The sequence below is a fragment of the Lipotes vexillifer genome, unplaced genomic scaffold (genome assembly GCF_000442215.2).
Source record: "Lipotes vexillifer unplaced genomic scaffold, Lipotes_vexillifer_v1.1 scaffold419, whole genome shotgun sequence".
Lineage (NCBI taxonomy): Eukaryota > Metazoa > Chordata > Mammalia > Artiodactyla > Lipotidae > Lipotes > Lipotes vexillifer.
The window spans coordinates 1,110,769-1,129,528 of NW_006786333.1; the positions used below are offsets into that span (position 1 = coordinate 1,110,769).

General features: G+C 37.2%; 1 protein-coding gene across 2 annotated transcripts in view; it reads left to right on the plus strand.

Annotated features, from left to right (window-relative positions):
- Nucleotides 1–16,310, plus strand: part of USP33 (ubiquitin specific peptidase 33) — a 51,826-nt gene extending 35,516 nt beyond the window's left edge. Inside the window, exons 18-24 of one of the 2 annotated variants that reach the window (XM_007458716.1) lie at nt 69–195; nt 1,355–1,524; nt 2,643–2,724; nt 3,368–3,476; nt 13,385–13,487; nt 14,642–14,710; nt 15,112–16,310. In XM_007458716.1, the coding sequence (XP_007458778.1) occupies nt 69–195; nt 1,355–1,524; nt 2,643–2,724; nt 3,368–3,476; nt 13,385–13,487; nt 14,642–14,710; nt 15,112–15,269 (818 nt within the window). In that variant the 3' untranslated portion in view covers nt 15,270–16,310. Of the gene's footprint in view, nt 1–68; nt 196–1,354; nt 1,525–2,642; nt 2,725–3,367; nt 3,489–13,384; nt 13,488–14,641; nt 14,711–15,111 lie in introns of those variants that run through there. The other variant, XM_007458717.1, reaches the window with a different exon arrangement.
- Nucleotides 16,311–18,760: the final 2,450 nt, after the last annotated feature.

The following is an 18,760-nucleotide window of genomic DNA, read 5'->3' on the forward strand; positions in this document are numbered from 1 at the left end:
TACGGAGATAGTTCTTGCTATATCTTTTTATTACTGAAATTATTTAAATTTTTTCTGCTTAAATTCAGGTGGACACTATATTGCCTACTGCCGAAACAATTTAAATAATCTCTGGTATGAATTTGATGACCAAAGTGTCACTGAAGTTTCAGAATCTACTGTACAAAATGCAGAAGCTTATGTTCTCTTCTACAGGTGAGGAAATAACTCTCCTGGATAGGCTGTTTTGACAAATATGACAGAACATCTCATGTTGAGGTTAACAGTGACTTCTAAGACTTTCAAAGTGGATTTCTGAGTAAAGATTAGAAATTGTTTTACTCTCATTTCATTATGTGAGTAAAAGTGAAAGGTTGCATGCAGAATGATCTTTTGTTAAGAGAATGTTAAGTCATTTAGTTGAAGGGCAAAGGAAGATATTTTGTTTTAGAAAGACTGGTTTTAATTTTAAAAATTAGGCACTGACAGTAGGAATTAAGAACGATATTTTCTCCTAACATAGCTGATAAAGGAAGTATTGGACTTCCCTGGTGGTCCAGTGGTTAAGACTCCGCACTTCCAATGCAGGGGGCATGGGTTCAATCCCTGGTCGGGGAAGTTCTGCATGCCACGTGGCATGGCCAAAATAAAAATTTTTTAAAAAAAGGAGGTATTAATATAAAAATAAATCCTTGGTACCTTTTAGTATCTTCTAAAAGATTGTAATAACTACTAAAACAGGAAAGCAGATTAACTGTTTAGATCTTATTAGCAATCATTTGAATGTCTGTTCTATAGCAATAGTTATGTGGATACTAGTAGTTAAGATATAGTATCACCCCTAGAGTGTGTAATGTAGTGGGGGCAGGGTGGAACAAAGTATATTTCTCATGAATAATTTTCAAGACCTAACAAGATTCACAGTACAGTCCACCCTCCATATCCATTGGTTCCACATCCGAGGATTCAGCCAACAGCATATTGAAAATATTGGGGGGAAAAAGATTCCAGAAAGTTCCAAAAAGCAAAACTTAAAATTGCACACCAGTACTATCTACATACCACTTATGCTGTATTTACCAGTGTTTGCATAGCATTTACATTTTTTAGGTATTATAAGTAATCTAGAGATGATTTAAAGTATATGAGAGGCTGTGCATAGGTTATATGCAAATGCTACACCATTTTATATAAGGAAATTAAGCATCCACAGATTTTGGTATTTGCAAGGGTCCTGGAACCAATCCCCCACGGATAGAGAGGGATGACTGTGTTAATGTGTGTGCTAAGTCTAATAAGTGAGCGGAAAAATCCACTTACTAATCTAATGGAGTAAAATGCATATTGAATTTAATGAATCACTGTCCCTTAATAGGAAGAGCAGTGAAGAAGCACAAAAAGAGAGGCGGAGGATATCAAATTTGTTGAACATAATGGAACCAAGTCTCCTTCAGTTTTATATTTCTCGACAGTGGCTAAATAAATTTAAGACCTTTGCTGAACCTGGCCCTATTTCAAATAATGATTTTCTCTGTATTCATGGAGGTAAGAAACTCTGTAATGGAAAGTAGTGGTAGGGATTTGCTGTTAAATAATTTACAAATAAGGAAAGAGCCAAGAATTTTCCTCTTCCATTTATTTTCCATTTCCCCATCTACATTCCAACTTAAATGTGTTTATTTTGCTATGGTTTCAGAAATTAGCTTTTTCTTCTAATTATAGGCAATCTGTAGCCTTTTCATAGAACAGATATTTACTGAGTACCTGTTCCAAACCCTGTGCTAGAGCCTGAAAATACCAGAAACACTATTTCTATTTGCATAGCTTTAATTTCATAGTAAAGACAGATGCATAAACAGGTAATTACGGTGCAGTGAACACTTCTATTGCCCATCATTTTTCTCAGCTGAGAGACATGCAGCTCCAACTGTATCCATGGCTCTTATCCCTTTTGTCTAAATGAATAGCTGACTCTTTTCCTAACTATGAAAATGTACTCGGAGTTTAGCAAAAAAACCTCATGCAGTTATTTGCTAAATGTAATTTATGCCTTTGTGACTGTGTTAGTGCTTGTTTCCATGACAACCTTGGTGTGACACCTTAATTAAATTTCATGGTTGAAGACTTGATATTCTCATTAATTAATTATTTTTGCAGTGAAACCACAAGAGATAGTAGGAATGTCCTGTATTGGATTTAGAAATCTAAACCTTGAAAATATTTCTGTATGTGAATTTTTCTCTTATTATTTCCCTACTTGAGCTACTAACTTAAGTCTCTTCTGGTTCCAAATCTCCCTATAATCCTTTTATGGCATTTATCTGTGCCTGCCTTTTATTATGGTTATTCATATAAATTCTTCATTTCTACTGCTAGCTCATAAGCTCCATGAAGGAAAGACTGTCTCTGATTTATCTCTGGCTTGCCCCAATACACAGTCAAGGCTTAGTAAAGATTTATGTAAGTTAAGTACTTGAACATCTTGGTTAACTTATTTTTCTCTATTTCAAGAAATATGTTCATCTTTAGGAACATATACTTAATTTTTAACCATTTGGGGAGAGTTTTTAAGAATAATGATTGGAAAAAACACCAGTGATTAATCAGTTAAAAGTAATATAAAGGAATTTAAGAATGAGACAGACCCATTTAAACTTTTTTAGGTGTTCCTCCACGAAAAGCTAGTTATATTGAAGACCTGGTATTGATGCTGCCTCAGAACATTTGGGATAACCTATATAGCAGGTTTGTTTTTTAAATCAGACAATATGGTATTGTGGAAATCAGGTTGTGAAATTCGTTAAAAGGAGATCAGATTATTTTGTATATGCTCCCTGTGCTGTATGTTGCTTATGTGGAATATTCCCTTCTTCCTTCATTTATTCACTCTGAAGTGTGAGCAGAGAGACTTTTGTGGCTACTATGGCCCTAGTCTAGATAATTAATTCTAAGTTTCATGTTCTGATAATCTGTATCTCTAAAAGTATGCCGTGACATTTTTCTTAAATATTTTTTCTTAAATATTGACAATAATTCATTCTATGAATTCTTAGTGGCCAGGGGAAGCCTCCTTCTAATTAAAACTTGATTAAAACTGTGGCTGTGTATAACTTAAGATTTATATGTTGTATGCTAACTTTTGACAGCCACTTCTTTTACTTTATGTTGTTGCAACAAACATATTTTGTAACAAAAGTAGCTGTAAGGGAAAGTTGAAATACAGATGAATCAGTAAGTCAATAAACTGATAAAATCAGCGACCCTGAAAAACATAAAATCAGACCCTTACGATAATTTGGTTTTTACATTTTACTAAAACTTGGACATATTTCCTAGAACATCAGCTTACTTCCAGATTATCATACTTATTAAATTCTTCATGCATTAGGTATGGAGGAGGACCAGCCGTCAACCATCTGTACATTTGTCACACTTGCCAGATTGAGGTGGAGAAAATTGAAAAAAGAAGAAAAATTGAATTGGAAATTTTTATTCGGGTAAAAAAATGATGCTTTTCAAATTATAAAAATGATCTAGAATAAAGGTAAAGAACTGACAATTAGAGGAACGATGTTAGTGAAATGATTGGATGAAAGAGTTGTAATACATTTTAAGTCTCATGGGCTCATAACAGTGAGAGACCCCAGTCAGGTGACTGTAGTTCTAGTGAGTTAAGTTCTTCTTTTGGGGGTTTTTGTTTTCACGGATTGGTAATAAATTTTGTTTTATGTATTGGCACTGGCAAGAAATCTCCTTATTGAAATGGTAAATTATAAGTTTCCTTAAGTTAGTGGTTTTTCTGAAAGCATCTACTCAGATTGCATTCTTTACTTCCACCCCTTTGTGAAATATAATATTGTTTGGGGGGGCTCTCTATACTTATACCTAGTTCCCACAAAGTGAGTATGTTATGAGGCATTTCTTGATTACAAGCAACAGGAAGTCTGATCACAGAATCAATAGGAAGAGCTGAATAACCAGGTTTTATGGACAAAGACTAGTATAGTTCCATTTGTCCAGGTAGCAAGAAGTAAGTTTCTTCAAAGTGCTGCTGTCAGTAATACAGCTCCAACCATTTATTTATTATTCGGATTCCTAGTAGAGAATACTACTAGAGTTTGAGTCACCTGAGAGGCATGTTCATTGATATTTCTATTGAAATTATATTGGTGGAGGGATAATTCTATAAGGGAAGATTGAGATTCTTTTAGTAAAAGAAGGGGAGAAGTTAATTGAGCAGATATTATAGATGAACAGTACATTCCATGTTGTGGCCACAGGCTTCTTTTCATAGATTTAGGGGTGTTTTGTGTGTGTGTGTGCCTTTGCCTAAAGTAAAGTGATTTTCACATACACAGGAAGATATTACAGGTGTGGATTGATTTATTGTGCTTGAGCCTCATTTGCTTTCTAAATATAAGGAGGCAAATTTTAGTTGAATAGTAAAAGTAGTTCATTCCACTAATGCTTAAATAAATGGCTAATGACTATATCCATTAGGGTTTTTTAAAAAATATTTATTTATTTATTTGGCTGCGCTGGATCTTAGTTGCGGCACACAGGACCTTCATTGCCGCGTGCAGGATCTTTAGCTGCGGCATACGAGCTCTTAGTTGCGGCATGCATGTGGGATCTAGTTCCCTGACCAGGGATTGAACCCGGCCCCGCTGCATTGGGAGCATGGGTTCTTAACCACTGGACCACCAGGGAAGTCCCATACATTAGGGTTTGATCAATAGAAGCCATTCTAAGTATTTTGAGTAGAATAGGAATACAGGCAATGAAAGACTTAAATAACTACTAAAAAGACTGGGCAGTGAAAATCAAGAAGACCATAGCTGACTTTCAGGAAATCTGGAAGGCTGCCATACTGGAGGTAGGAGTGGGGACAGCAGCTCAGAGTGGGGTCTCAGAGCCCAGACAAGGTAAAGAAAGCTTCTGTGTAGTGGTGTGGGCCTGGTCAAGGATGTTGGAGCCCAGGCAACGTAACAGTGGATGCCCGTGTTGGCTGGAGATTGCTGTGTGAGGCGGCACAGCTTAGTGGTGGTGGTAAAATTGAGGGATTGATTCCATGTGTAGGATTGATCAGATAATATGAGTGTAATGAGAGCCAGATTTCTTATTGTCAGATAAGGGAGTTACAGATATGGAAAGAGAGGAAACTAAAATGGACTCTTTGTTATTGGATTAAAATTGTAGGCATCTTTGTGAACTCACTGTTTTAGATACATATATACATATAGAGGTATAAATGTGTGTATGTGTACACATATATAGAAATAAATGATGTACCGAAGTTAATTTCCTAACTCTGGCACTGAAAAGGCCTGGAAGCAGTAATAACTACAGTAGGATTGAGCATACCTAGCTCTCTTCGGATCTTGGCTTCTAAACATCTTTCTCTAGTAAAAGGAACCAGCCCGCCTTGGAGAAATGGCTGCTTTCAGGGCTGGGGCAGGGGAATTACAAGATGAGCTTGGAATTTCTTACTGTTCCAGAAATTAAAGAAGTTTTTGAAGATTGATGGGGAAATGTCAAAAGTACACAGAAGCCAGCTTGAAGGGACTTTTACTTGCCAAATTTGGGACAATTTATGCTTCAAAATAAATTATAATGGTATTATAATGCATTAAACAAAATAGGAGATATTGTGTTCATACTGTTATAAATAAATAAGTGAATAAATTGAAAGACTGATGCGGAATGGAATATTAACATAGTTCCGGCTTATTTCCCACAAAATACATATTAATTTCGAAGAGAAAAGACTAAGCAAGATGAGTCTGGCACCAACTCAATGAAGTCATTAAAGTGAACATCAGTAGCAGTGGAATATATCAAAATCATGTGCTAGGATAGGATACAATGAGTAGAACACAGCATCACTTGTTTGGTAGATAGTGCATAACCTGAGTTTCAAATGAGGAAAGCCAGGCAGACCCAAATTGGGGGACATTGTATAAAACAACTGGCTTGTAATCTTCAAAATTGTGAAAGTCAAGACTGAGGAACTGTGCCACCTTAAAGGAGATATGAAGTTACATGCAGCAAGTGATTCTTGCTTGTTTTTGTTTTTTCGGCCGAGCGGCATGTGGCATCCTAGTTCCCCGACCAGGGATCAAATCCGCACCCCCTGCAATGGAAGCGTGGAGTCTTAACCACTGGATTGTTAGGGAAGTCCCAACAAGTGATTCTGAACTGGATCTTCTGGCTATAAACAACATTATTGGATCAATTAGAAAAACTTGATGGAGTCTGAGGATTAGATGCTAGTATTACATTGATGTTAATTTCCACATTTTTATCATTTGTGTTAAATGTGTAGGAAAAAGTCCTTGTGTGTTTAGCAACTTACTCTGAAATGGTCTAGGAAAAGAAAATTTCTTCGTATTGTACTGGAGTTTTCCTGTAAGTTTGAGATTGTTTCAAAGCTAAAAAGAATTTTTTAATTGCACAAAGCTTCTGGAAATTACCTATGTTGCTTACCACTGGCAAGTCTCAGGAGAATGCTCAGAAACTTGATAGACTTGATAAGCCGCTAATCTCAGGACCCTGGTGGGTTATCCTGAGGATGCTGCTGTTAAAGATGTTAGCTGCCTGTGGCACCGAGTGAGGGATTCTTGGGAAGATGCTTGGAAGTGGCGGCAAAACTCTACTTGTGCCATCTGTGGAGGCCTCAGTCCTGCCGCAACTGCCACCAGAGGACGTGGGGGAAGTTTCTCTTTCTCTTGTGCCTTCCATATATTGCATATATCATTGGCAGTGACTGATCTGGAGCACTACTGGCAAGCGATCCTGGAAAATGAAGTCTTCTCTTTTCATAGAAGAGAGTGTAAGAATGAATGGAAATGATGCATTAACAGACAATAAATATAGTATAGTTTGCCCCCGTTGTCATATATTCATACGTCAGCAACAACAGTAGCAATAGTATCATGTTTCTGCCTAACATGATGCAGCTAGCTCATGTACCAATAGATGCAGCATTTATCCTTTCCCTAAACTTGGGAAACCCAAAGTCCCATCAGTCAGTATATCCGTTTCTGGATGATGATCATTCATATTTAGTTCAGTCAGTTTAGTCATAATCTCCCTTTCATATTCTGCAATCTAAAGAATAAACCATAAGATTAACCACCAGCAACATACCTTATATGAAATAGAGGAATGAAAGAAAGGAAAAATAAATTGGTAATTTTTCACAAATTTAGAAATATTTACAAATATGTATTGGGTTGGCCAAAAAGTTCGTTGGGTTAGTGAATACATTGTTCAATAAAATTCTTGGTGAAGATGAAAAAGGTGTCTTTTAGTTCTACTTAAAACCGAATGAACTTTTTGGCCAGCCCAGTGTATGGGGGAAGGAAGAAATATGTGTCTACAGCTTATAACTACCCATTCCATATTCTCTGTTTTCTCAGCCAGCACTTCAGCTGGTTATTTACCTGATAAAGTAACCCAGACCTTCGTTCCTGAAGAGTCTGAGCTCTTTGTAGTCTTGCCTGTGTTAGATTTCTTTAGTTGGCTATGAGCTTTTAATCTGTGGATATGGAAATACTGAATGGTGCTTATAGTGGATTGAATGCTGGTCCCCAAAAAAGGTGTTTCCGTGTCCTAATCCCTGTGAATTGACTTTATGAAAAGGGTCTTTTTATATATAATTAAGGATCTTGAGACAAGATCAACCTGGGTTATCTGCATGGACCCTAAGTCTAATGATAAGTGCCCTTATAAAAAGATGCACAGAGGAGAGATACACAGAGAGAAGAGGTGAAAGCCATATGAAGACAGAAGACAGAGATTGGAATATACACTGACAAAGCAGAAGGTTGAAGAGGCAAGGAACCGAGTCTCCCCTCAATATGCCCTTCCCCACAAGAAGCACGGTCATGCCTACACCTCGGTTTGGACTTGTGACCTCCAGAACTTTGAGAGAAAAAATAATCTGGTTTCAGCCACCAAGTTTGTGGTGATTTGCTATAGCCCCCCCTGAAACTAATACAGTGGGTATAACCTGATTTTCAGACAGAGTTCTCCTTGTTTCTGTTGTGTAGTAGTCATTTTATTCTACTTTTTATATAGCTCTACCCGCTTTGCCTCTTGGTTCAGTGACATGAGGAACCCAAAATGGCCAGAGGAGTGTCTCATCTTCCAGTCCAGTAAAATCATTGTTGTGTCCCTTTGGAACCTAATACCTCTAAACTAGTAGAGGCCAAAGTTGTGATAATTAGAAGCAAAAAAGCTTTTGTGTCAGTAGGTAGTAATAGATAAGCTCTCCTACTTCCTTTACCTGGTACCTACTCTCATGTTTTCTGGTTGTGGGAAAAACAGCACCATAGGGTTGTTTCTAGTTTGAGGCATATACTATATCCTGTAGGATAGTACCAACCGCACAGTGTTTTGCCACCCAGGCACAAAAACAGTATTCAGTAGGCCAGCAACTTTTAGGTGATGCCATATGGTAAAGTCAGTGAATTCTATGGATGTGAGCCCATTGCTTCATTTATTTTGTGTAAAATTAGTTACATAATCAGAGGTGATATGGGATATCATCTCAGGAAATGAGACATTCAGTAAGACCAACAACGGTGATACTGGAAGAAACACTGTAGGTTAGGAAGGTAGGCCCAAATCCAGTTCTAAGCATTTGTAAATCAGTTATCATCAAGGGGCTTGTATATATCCAGATTATATAAGATTATATAAAGAATTCGTACAACGCAAGAAGATAGATATTCCAATTTAAAAATAAGAAAATATTTTAATATACATTATCCTTAAGATATGAGTGATAAGCACATGAAAAGGTACACACTCTCAGTAGTCATCAGTAAAATGCAAATTAAAGCCACAGTGAGATACCATTACATACTTCTTAGAATGGCTAAAATAAAGAAGTGGACAATATCAAGTTCTGACAAAAATGTAGAGCAACTAGAATTCTCATATAAACACTGTTAGTGGGCATGTGGTGTCACATGCCAGATGACAACCAGTTTGACAATTCCTTATAGGTTAAACAAACACTTAGCACATGACTCAGCAATCTCACTCCTAGGTATTTACTCCAGAGAATGAACACTTACGTCTGCAAAAACCTGTACACAAATGTTCATGAGCAGAATTGTTCATAATTGCCCCAAACCGGAAATTGATGTCTATCAGGTGGCAAGTGGATAAAAAAAAGCTGTGGTATACTGCTAAGCATAAAAAAGGTAGAACTACTGATGCATGCAGCAATATGATGACTCTTAGGAACATTATGCCAAGTGAAAGGAACAAGACAAAAATGACTATATAATGTCTAATTCCACTTATATGAAATATCTAAAAAAAAGATAGGGACTTCCCTGGTGGCACATTGGATAAGACTCTGTGCTCCTGATGCCGGGGGCCCGGGTTTGATCCCTCGTCAGGGAACTAGATCCCACATGCATGCCGGAGCTAAGAGTTCACCTGCCACAACTAAGGAGCCTGCGAGCTGCGACTAAGGAGCCCTTGAACCACAACGAAGACCCAGTGCAACCAAATAAATTAATGAATTAAAAAAAAACAAACACAAAGTAGGTCAGTGGTTTCCTGGGGCTGAGAGGAAGTGATTGATTGTAAACTGGCACAGGGGAGTTTTTGGAGTGTCAGAAGTGTTTTAAACTGGATTGTGTTGGTGGCTGCACAATTATAAACTTACTGAAAACCATTGAACTTTACACTAACACTGTGTGGATTATACTTTAATGAAGCTGTTTTATAAAATGCAAGTCTATAATTATTCCATAACACTAGGGGTTTTTTTTGTCTTATTCTACCACCACCCCTTTGAAAAAAAGCAAAACAGCAATGTCTTAGTATAAAAAAATAACAGGACTTACGTGGCGGTCCAGTGGTTAAGACTCCGAGCTCCCAATGCAGGCGGACTGGGTTCCATCTCTAGTCAGGGAACTGGGATCCCGCATGCCACAAAAAAAAATTAAAAAAAACAAAACAGAACACTAGAGTACAAAAATAGGTGCCCTTGCTAGACTGGAAATTAAGTGGAGTTTCTGAAAAATTGAGAAAGCAGATAGGATCAGTTTGAAGAAGCAAACCAATGTCATGGGAAATGACCATACAGGCTTTAAGCTTGGAAGCTGCAGATACTAATAGTGATCTCAGCACTCTGCCCCCTGCATTGTACTAAGCAGCAAGCACGAAGGTGTCTACTTGGATTGAGCAGTGAATGTGGACCCTTGGGTTGGTTAAAGAAGGCATTAACCTTAGATAGCTTGTAATACCTAGAAAGAATTGTGTCTTCCTAAGTTATGCCTTAAAATAAATGATTGATTCTCAGAGAGATGCATAAGGATATTGTATCCTAAAAACAAAACAAAACTCAATAGATGGGTTGACTGAATGGCAGAATAAATACTGCTGGAGAGCATATTAGTGTACTGAAAGATCTAGTGAAGGGTTTCTCCTAAAATGAAACACAAGGATAAACAGGCGGAAAACAAAAGTTTTGACACATTGGATAGATACAGAATCCAATGTTTTTCTAATAGGTATTTTAGAAGAGAGTAGAGAGGTGGAACTTGTTTGAGAGCAACAGTTTAATTTCTGAGAACTAGAGAGAAACAGATGCTTTTAAATAACTGGGGTGATTATACTTAACTCAATTTTCAAAAGCCCCCACCTAGACACATAAGGAAGAAATGTCCTAATGCCAGAGAGAAAGTCCTGAAAGTGTCCAAACCTGGTAATGCTGTGAATGAAACAGATTCATCTGACAGAATCAGTCTAACATTACATTTCAGAAATCTCAGTTCTCTAAGGATAGGTTGTACATCACAGGAAGTCCAAACTTTAATTCTTTACCTGGAGACAAACATGCCTTGATTTCATCAGAGGCAATCACAATATTATTCATTGTCTTTCATTGTTCTGTGGAAGCAGCTACCTTGTGTCCCAGAAGGATCCTTGCTCTCAAAGAGCTTACATTTAATAAATAACAAATACATTATATATCAAAAGGTAATGAGTTCTATGGTGAGGGAAGATATCTAACAGGATAAGAGGATCAGGAGTATAGTGATGAGGGGAGGAGTCAGGTGCAGTTATAAACAGTGTGATCAAGATCGGCCTCATTGGGCTTCCCTGGTGGCGCAGTGGTTGAGAGTCCGCCTGCCAATGCAGGGGACACGGGTTCGTGCCCCGATCCGGGAAGATCCCACATGCCACGGAGCGCCTGGACCCGTGAGCCACGGCCGCTGAGCCTGCACGTCTGGAGCCTGTGCTCCACAACGGGAGAGGCCACAACAGAGGCCCGCGTACCACAAAAAAAAAAAAAAAAAAAAAAAAAAAGATCAGCCTCATTGAAAAGGTGACATTTAAGCAAAGACTTGAAGGAGGTGAGGGAGATATTCAAATATCTGTAAAAAGAAGGGATACCCATGCAAAGGCTTTGAGAGACAGGAATGTATCTGCTTGATTTTGGGAGTAACAAAGAGGTTTGTGTGACCACAAGTGAATAAATGAGGAGGAAAGTACTAGAAGATGAAGTCAAATCATGGGGCCAGATCATAGACGTACTTCTGAGCTATTATTATAAGGATCTCTGGGGACAGTGGCAGGGTTTGGATTAGATTTGGTCATAGGGGAGAAATGAGCTGAACTTCACTGTTTCTGTCCATAGGTAGTATGTACTGTGGGCATTTAATTACCCAGCATGAGATATCTGCAGGAGTCTCACTGTCTTTTCACACTATTACAATTAGATAATTTTCAAATACCCTTCATTTTCCTCAGGCTCTGTTCCTTTCCTCTCTTTTTATTTTTTTTAAAATTTATTTATTTAATTTATTTTATTTTTGGCTGCGTTAGGTCTTCGTTGCTGCACGGGCTTTTCTCTAGTTGCGGCGAGCGGGGGCTACTCTTTGATGCGGCGCACAGTCTTCTCATTGCGGTGGCTTCTCTTGTTGCGGAGCACAGGCTCTAGGCACGCGGGCTTAAGTAGTTGTGGCACACGGGCTTAGTTGCTCCGTGGCATGTGGGATCTTCCCGGACCAGGGCTCGAACCCATGTCCCCTGCATTGGCAGGCGGATTCTTAACGACTGCGCCACCAGGGAAGCCTCTGTTCCCCTCTTTCTATGCCAGTTTTTCTGTCAGTTTGGTTTTTGGTTTCGTCTTGTTTTGTTGGGTTTTTTTGGTTTTTTGTTTGTTTTGTTTTGGCTGAGCTGCGTGGCTTGTGGGATCTCAGTTCCCCGACCAGGGATTGAAGCCGGGCCAGGGCAGTGAAAGCCCGGAATCCTAACCACTAGGCCACTGGGGAACTCCCCAATTCAGTTTTTTAATTGAAAGTCGTAGAAGTCAGATTGGCTAACTTAAGCAAAAAAAGGAATTTATTGAAAAGAAAATTTGACTAACCAGACCTCCAGAAATTCAGGAACCAAGGTATTCCTGTATAGCTAACAAAATTGACATTGGAATGACTCCATTCCAATCATTAGGTTACTCCTCTGAAGATTTCCATTTCTAGTAGTTTTGCCTAGTTTGAGTCATATACCCATTTCTTGGGCCTTGGGACTAGAGGAGGAAGTGGAACGTCTTCAAGGACTGTCCCACCACTTTTGAGAATTTATCCTATATATATGTTGTTGTTGTTTTTTCAATATTTATTTATCTTTGGCTGCATTGGGTCTTCATTGCTGTGCCTGGGCTTTCTCTATTTGCGGGAAGCAGGGGCCACTCTTCATTGTAGTGGCTTCTCTTGTTGCAGATTACGGGCTCTAGGCACGTGGGCAGTAGTTGTGGCACGCGGGCTTCAGTAGTTGTGGCTCACGGGCTTTAGAGCACAGGCTCAGTAGTTGGGGCGCACAGGCTGAGCTGCTCCGTGGCATGTGGGATCTTCCCTGACCATGGATCGAACCTGTGTCCCCTGCACTGGCAGGCGGATTCTTAACCACTGTGCCACCAGGGAAGTCCTATATATATGTTTATTGTCTGTGAAATAACATGTACAGAACTTTTCGTTTCAACATTCTGTTTGTAATAGCAACATGTCTATCAGTATCTTAAGTGAATGGAAGTAAGATGTAGACAGTGGGTATGGTATGTTTAAATAAGGTTTACACATCAGATTTTTAATAAATATGTGGACTATTTATTGCTTTGAAGACTTTATCTTGACCATTTTCACTTATCCAATCATTATGCCCCTTTTGTGTATACTTGATAAACTTTGAGTTATAACCTAGAATGTTTATTAGGTGTTACCATGTATCCTGGTATTAAGTTAACTTAGCGTCAACGTAAGTCACATTCTTTGTGTGTGAGGAATTGGCCTTATCAGATGCTGAAGTAGAATGGTTGTATTGTTCTGCTACAAAGCAAGTTCTAGATTTTAGATGACTAATTTTTTTCCCTCTATAGCTCAACAGAGCATTCCAAGAGGAGGATTCTCCAGCTACTTTTTATTGCATCAGTATGCAGTGGTTTAGAGAATGGGAAAGTTTTGTGAAGGGTAAGGATGGAGGTAAGTGTTTAACTGAAAGATGAAATTCTTTGCAGGTTTTTGTTTATTTAACAAATGTTTTTTGAATATCTACATGCACTTGGGATTACACTACTGAACAAGAGAGGGAAAAAGTACATTCTAGTTTATATGTTGGTTTTTTTAAAAAACTTTCATGGATTATAGCATATTCATAGCAGATATAAAAGGACTGAATAAAAATTAGTCTGTGATCTTAACATTGAAAAAGGTTTTAAAAAAATCCTTCCAACAATGAGATTGGTTAAACTATAGTTTATCCATTACAATGGGTTACTATGTGGACTTCAAAAATGATTTGTGTAACAGTGTTTAAAATTTAAAAATAAGATGTTCTTGATATATGAAAAAGTTTATAATGCAGTATGCATAGTTGGAACCTTTTGTTTAAAAAAAGAAAAAGGCAAACCATATGCAAAGGCAGAAAGACCTCAAAGGTACTAGAACAGTTTGCCTGTCTTTCTGTAGTAGGATAACAGTATCTTTTTCCTTCTTGTGCCTTTTTGTTTTTTTAAACAGTTTTTGATAATGAACATGCACTGTACTTTTGTATCCAGTGGGAAAACAAGGTTTCTTTCCTTAAATTAAAAAAAGGATGCACTTTGGGAATTCGCTGGCAGTCCAGTGGTTAGGATTCCGTACTTTCACTGCTGAGGGCCTCGGTTCAGTCCCTGGTCGGGGAACTAAGATCCTGTAAGCCGCAGGGCGCAGTTTTAAAAAAAAAAAACAAAGGATGCATTTTAACATTTCATTTTATAATGCTTTTATTTTTAGTTTAATGGCGGTCTAAAACCAAGAATTGCATTTCTTTTTAAATTACAAAGAATTGTTCTTTTGTAGCATTAAAAGTGCATTTTAACCTGTAATCCCCAAATGGATACTTAAGAAATCATTTTTATTAAATTTTGGATGGTAGTGAGAGAACTTCTCTCAGCTTCTTTCCTGGTTCCATTTTGGGGGAATTAAGACCCAAAAAGGAAGAAGCTCAGAAGAAGACAGTTAAGAACTGACTATAATAATCTGACTAAAAAATAATCTGATTATACAGTTATATCCTTCATTAATTCAGGCATAGAAATATGCAGTTCTTTGGTGCATTTATACATTTTGATTATTTGTTTTTCCTTTTGACTTAGATCCTCCAGGTCCTATTGATAACACTAAAATTGCAGTCACCAAATGTGGCACTGTGATACTCAGGCAAGGTAAGTTTGACTAATACTATTCAGCCTTTACTTGTTAGTCATTTGTCACACTGTTAAGAATATATCATCACTAGCCATCTATACCACCTTTATATCCAGCTCAGTGATGTAATTCATACATGAATTAGGACAAATAGTGGAAAAATTGCCAATGTTTAATTTTTATCTGAAGAAAGATTTTAAGGCTGTTAATAGGAGGCAGGAAAAAGGATCTCTAACTTTTTAAGGCAGACCATAAAGTTGCAACTTGTAACAGTATGGGCCAGTAGTCTGAAGATTCATGTTCCAAAAGTTCTCAATTATTCCTAGAGTATTCATGCTGGGGGTACGTTATGAAAGCTTTTGCAGTATGAATATGTAGGTTTGTAAATATTATTCTTTCTCTATATACTTAATTTTAGGAGCAGATTCTGGTCAGATTTCTGAAGAAACATGGAATTTTCTACAGTCTATATATGGTGGAGGGCCTGAAGTTATCCTGCGACCTCCGGTTGTTCATGTTGATCCTGATGCAGTACAAGCAGAAGAAAAAATTGAAGTAGAAACTCGGTCTTTGTAATTTTGAGGATATAGAGAGTTCTAATGAGAAATCATTTTCACTTCTGCTGACATGTTCCCATGCAAAAACATTCCTAAAAGCATGTTTATTTTCTTGATTTTTAATATTTTATCTTTTATTCCTTCTTACTGGGCATTATGGAAGAATGTGTCAAAATGTATAATATTCTACAGGTTGGTATATTTAATGCTAGATAACTTATCATAAAGTCTTTCAGTGTAATATTTTTGAAAAAAGAAGGAATAATTGTGATCATTTGGTAATCAGTGGGTTATCTTTGATCTTTATACTACATGTAAATCCATAGTATCATTTGTAGCTTTGTAAATACTTTTGCTTTGAAAACTTTTTCATTACCCTAAGCCACCATAATTCTGACCAATCTTTTCAGTTCTCCAAAAACCTAATTTAATTGTATAGTTTTGACATGGCTTCATATAATAAAGAGCCTATTTTAAATGGAGAGTAGTAGTCAGAAAAATGTTGTTAATCTCCTAAAGCTCAGGAAACTGTTAGGGTGTCACTTCTTTTGCACTGCAGCATATAAACTAGCATATTAATATTTACAAAATGTCTTTTTGAGTGTATCAATGGTGTATTTAGTCTGAGTGGAATTTGTGTCAACAGATATTAGTAATTTATTGCCTCTTACACTGTAAAATGTTAAATTTCAGTTCCTATAACCCTGAATAGTATTCATTAATATCAGTAAAAAACTTAGGGTTAGTTTTAGGGCACTTTTTATTTTGAGAGCATGGAGTATAGAATGTGTCAATGAGATTGCTGATAAAGCTGAAGCCTCTTGCAAAATGATTTTTTAAATGAAATGCATAAAGTCTTTTTGAATAATATAATATGCACGGCTATTTGCTTGATTATGTGATGTCAAAAGTTTAACTATATTCCCAGTACAAAAACAAACTGGATTACTTTGAGAATGTTGAATAGCATTCACAATGGCTTTGTTTTGGTTTGGGGCAGCTGCCACCAGCTAAAACAGTGTTATTAAAATTAGTTCAATAAAAATGATTTAAAAATGTATAACTTGGAGGTATTTATTTGATAGATATTAAGGGTGAAGGGTATAAAGTTTGTTAATGTTAATGTCTTGCTATTTCTTAATCAGAAGTATGCAAAATAAAAAGTCATTTGGTATAGTATTTAAAGTTTTGGTATTTAGTGAAATGAAATAATCAGCCATTAGAATCTATTTGAATTTTTTAAAAAAATAGTTTTTAGTTTTCTTCTTTCTCATGATTATACTATAATCCTCTTCAAGGATTGAATGATATTACTGATCTGTCTTGTATCACCAGAGATCAGTGTAATGCCTGGCATTTAGGAGATACTCAAAAAAGATTAGTTTCTAATAGTGCTTGCCATTTATTACATATTTATGATGTTTCAGCCACTCAACTAAGGGCATTACTTATATATATGTATATATATATATATATTTTTTTTATATATATATATTTTTAATAAATTTAGTTAGTTAGTTAGTTTAGGCTATGCTGGGTCTTTGTTGCTGTGCGCAGGCTTTCTCTGGTTGTGGTGAGTGGAGGCTACTCTTTGTTGCAGTGTGCAGGTTTCTCATTGCAGTGGCTTCTCTTTGTTGTGGAGCACAGGCTCTAGGCATGTGGGCTTCAGTAATTGTGGCACACGGGCTCAATAGTTGTGGCTCGCGGGCTCTAGTGCACAGGTTCTGTAGTTGTGGCGCACAGGCTTAGTTGCTCTGCGGCATGTGGGATCTTCGCGGACCAGGGCTTGAACCCGTGTCGCCTGCATTGGCGGGCAGATTCTTAACCACTGCACCACCAGGGAAGTCCCGCATTACTTATATTTAATCCCAATTACAACCCTATGACTTAGGTCAGGTGGTTTGCCCAAAGTCGTACAGCAAAGAAGTAGCAGATATGGGACTCCAACTAAAGTCATTGCAACTTTATACCACTGTTCTTATTCACCATATTTTCTCCCACTGAATTATTTTAAAACACATTATAGTATTACTATTAGATTCATTAATAGCATCTGTCACTGGGATATATAATATGGTAAAGAATACTGGTCTTGGACTTCGCTGGTGGTCCAGTGCTTAAGACTCTGTGCTCCTACTGGGGCATGGGTTCGATCCCTGGTTGGGGAAGTTCCGCATGCCATGCAGGGCAGCCAAAAAAAAAAAAAGGATACTGGTCTCTAAAGGTTTATATAATTTTTTTTTACATTATAATCATCAAAATACATAACAAAATAGTACATAAAGGATTATTAGCAGTCCCATAGACTCTCAGCTGAAAGTTGGAGTATGTGTTAACAGGTGTCAAATAAAAGATATGGTTTCTCTGAGGATGATTTTCTTGGAAATACTTAAGCTGAGAAATAGGAAAATTGCAGTTAAGGGATAGTGAGAACCTACAATATTTTAAGAATACTACATTGATTTATAACATGAAGGTGATTAGTTTTTGGACTCTGGAGTCAGTTTGCTTCTGTTCAAATCCTAGTAGATAAGTCATCTTCCAGCTATGAGTTGGAACAGCACTTAGAGTTCTCTATCTCTAGTTTTTTTCATCTCTTAAGTGGAATGTTTCAGGTTGGGTTTTCCAGGACACAGACACTGAGCTGGAGTTAGAAGTACAAATGATTTATTGGGAAGTAACATCAGTGAAAGAAAATGGGAGGAAGCAGGATTGAGCAGGAGTTATCAGAACATAATGCTGACCTGATAGAGTTTCTGCCAGCTCCGTGGAAATATCTGGAGCTAAGGTTGTTCATTAGAGAAGTCTTGCATTGGGCAGAAATGGCTAGGCTCTTGTACTGTCACTGACTAGTGGCTACCTGGAAAAGAGAGTGACCTCATATTGACACTGGAGGGACTAATAGAAAGATGCTATCAGCCAAGCACTCTACTCTTATCTGGGTAATGAGTGCTTTCTTGAAGAGTGGTCTGAAAATCTGTGTGTCTGCCATACTTGATCATAAGATTATGATAGTTATATGTATTGTTATATATATTAAACTTAACATAATTTGGCACTTGATGATGTAGTCCCTTATTCTTTCTCCTTTTCAAAATGTGTAACTTTTAAGGACACATCTTTGTAAGAGGGCTGCCAAAAATATTTAATCTGAATCTAATCATGAGGCGGGAGGGAATTGTGATGATTGTTTAAAAAAGGCACATTATACAGAACAGCTTTCCTGGACTCTTAAAAAAATTAGTGTTATGAAAGACAAAAAAAGACTGATGAAGTTTAAGAGAACATGACAACAAAATGTAATGTGTGATCCTGGATTGGAGAATTAATTTATAAGGAGTGATACTGGGACAGTTAGGGAAATTTGGATAGGGAGTATATATTACATAATAGTAATGTATCAATGTTAAATTTCTTGAGTGTGATAACTACTGTAGTAATGTGAGGGAATGACCTTGGTAGGATATACATGGTAAAGTTTTTAGGGTTAAAGTCATGCTATATGAAATA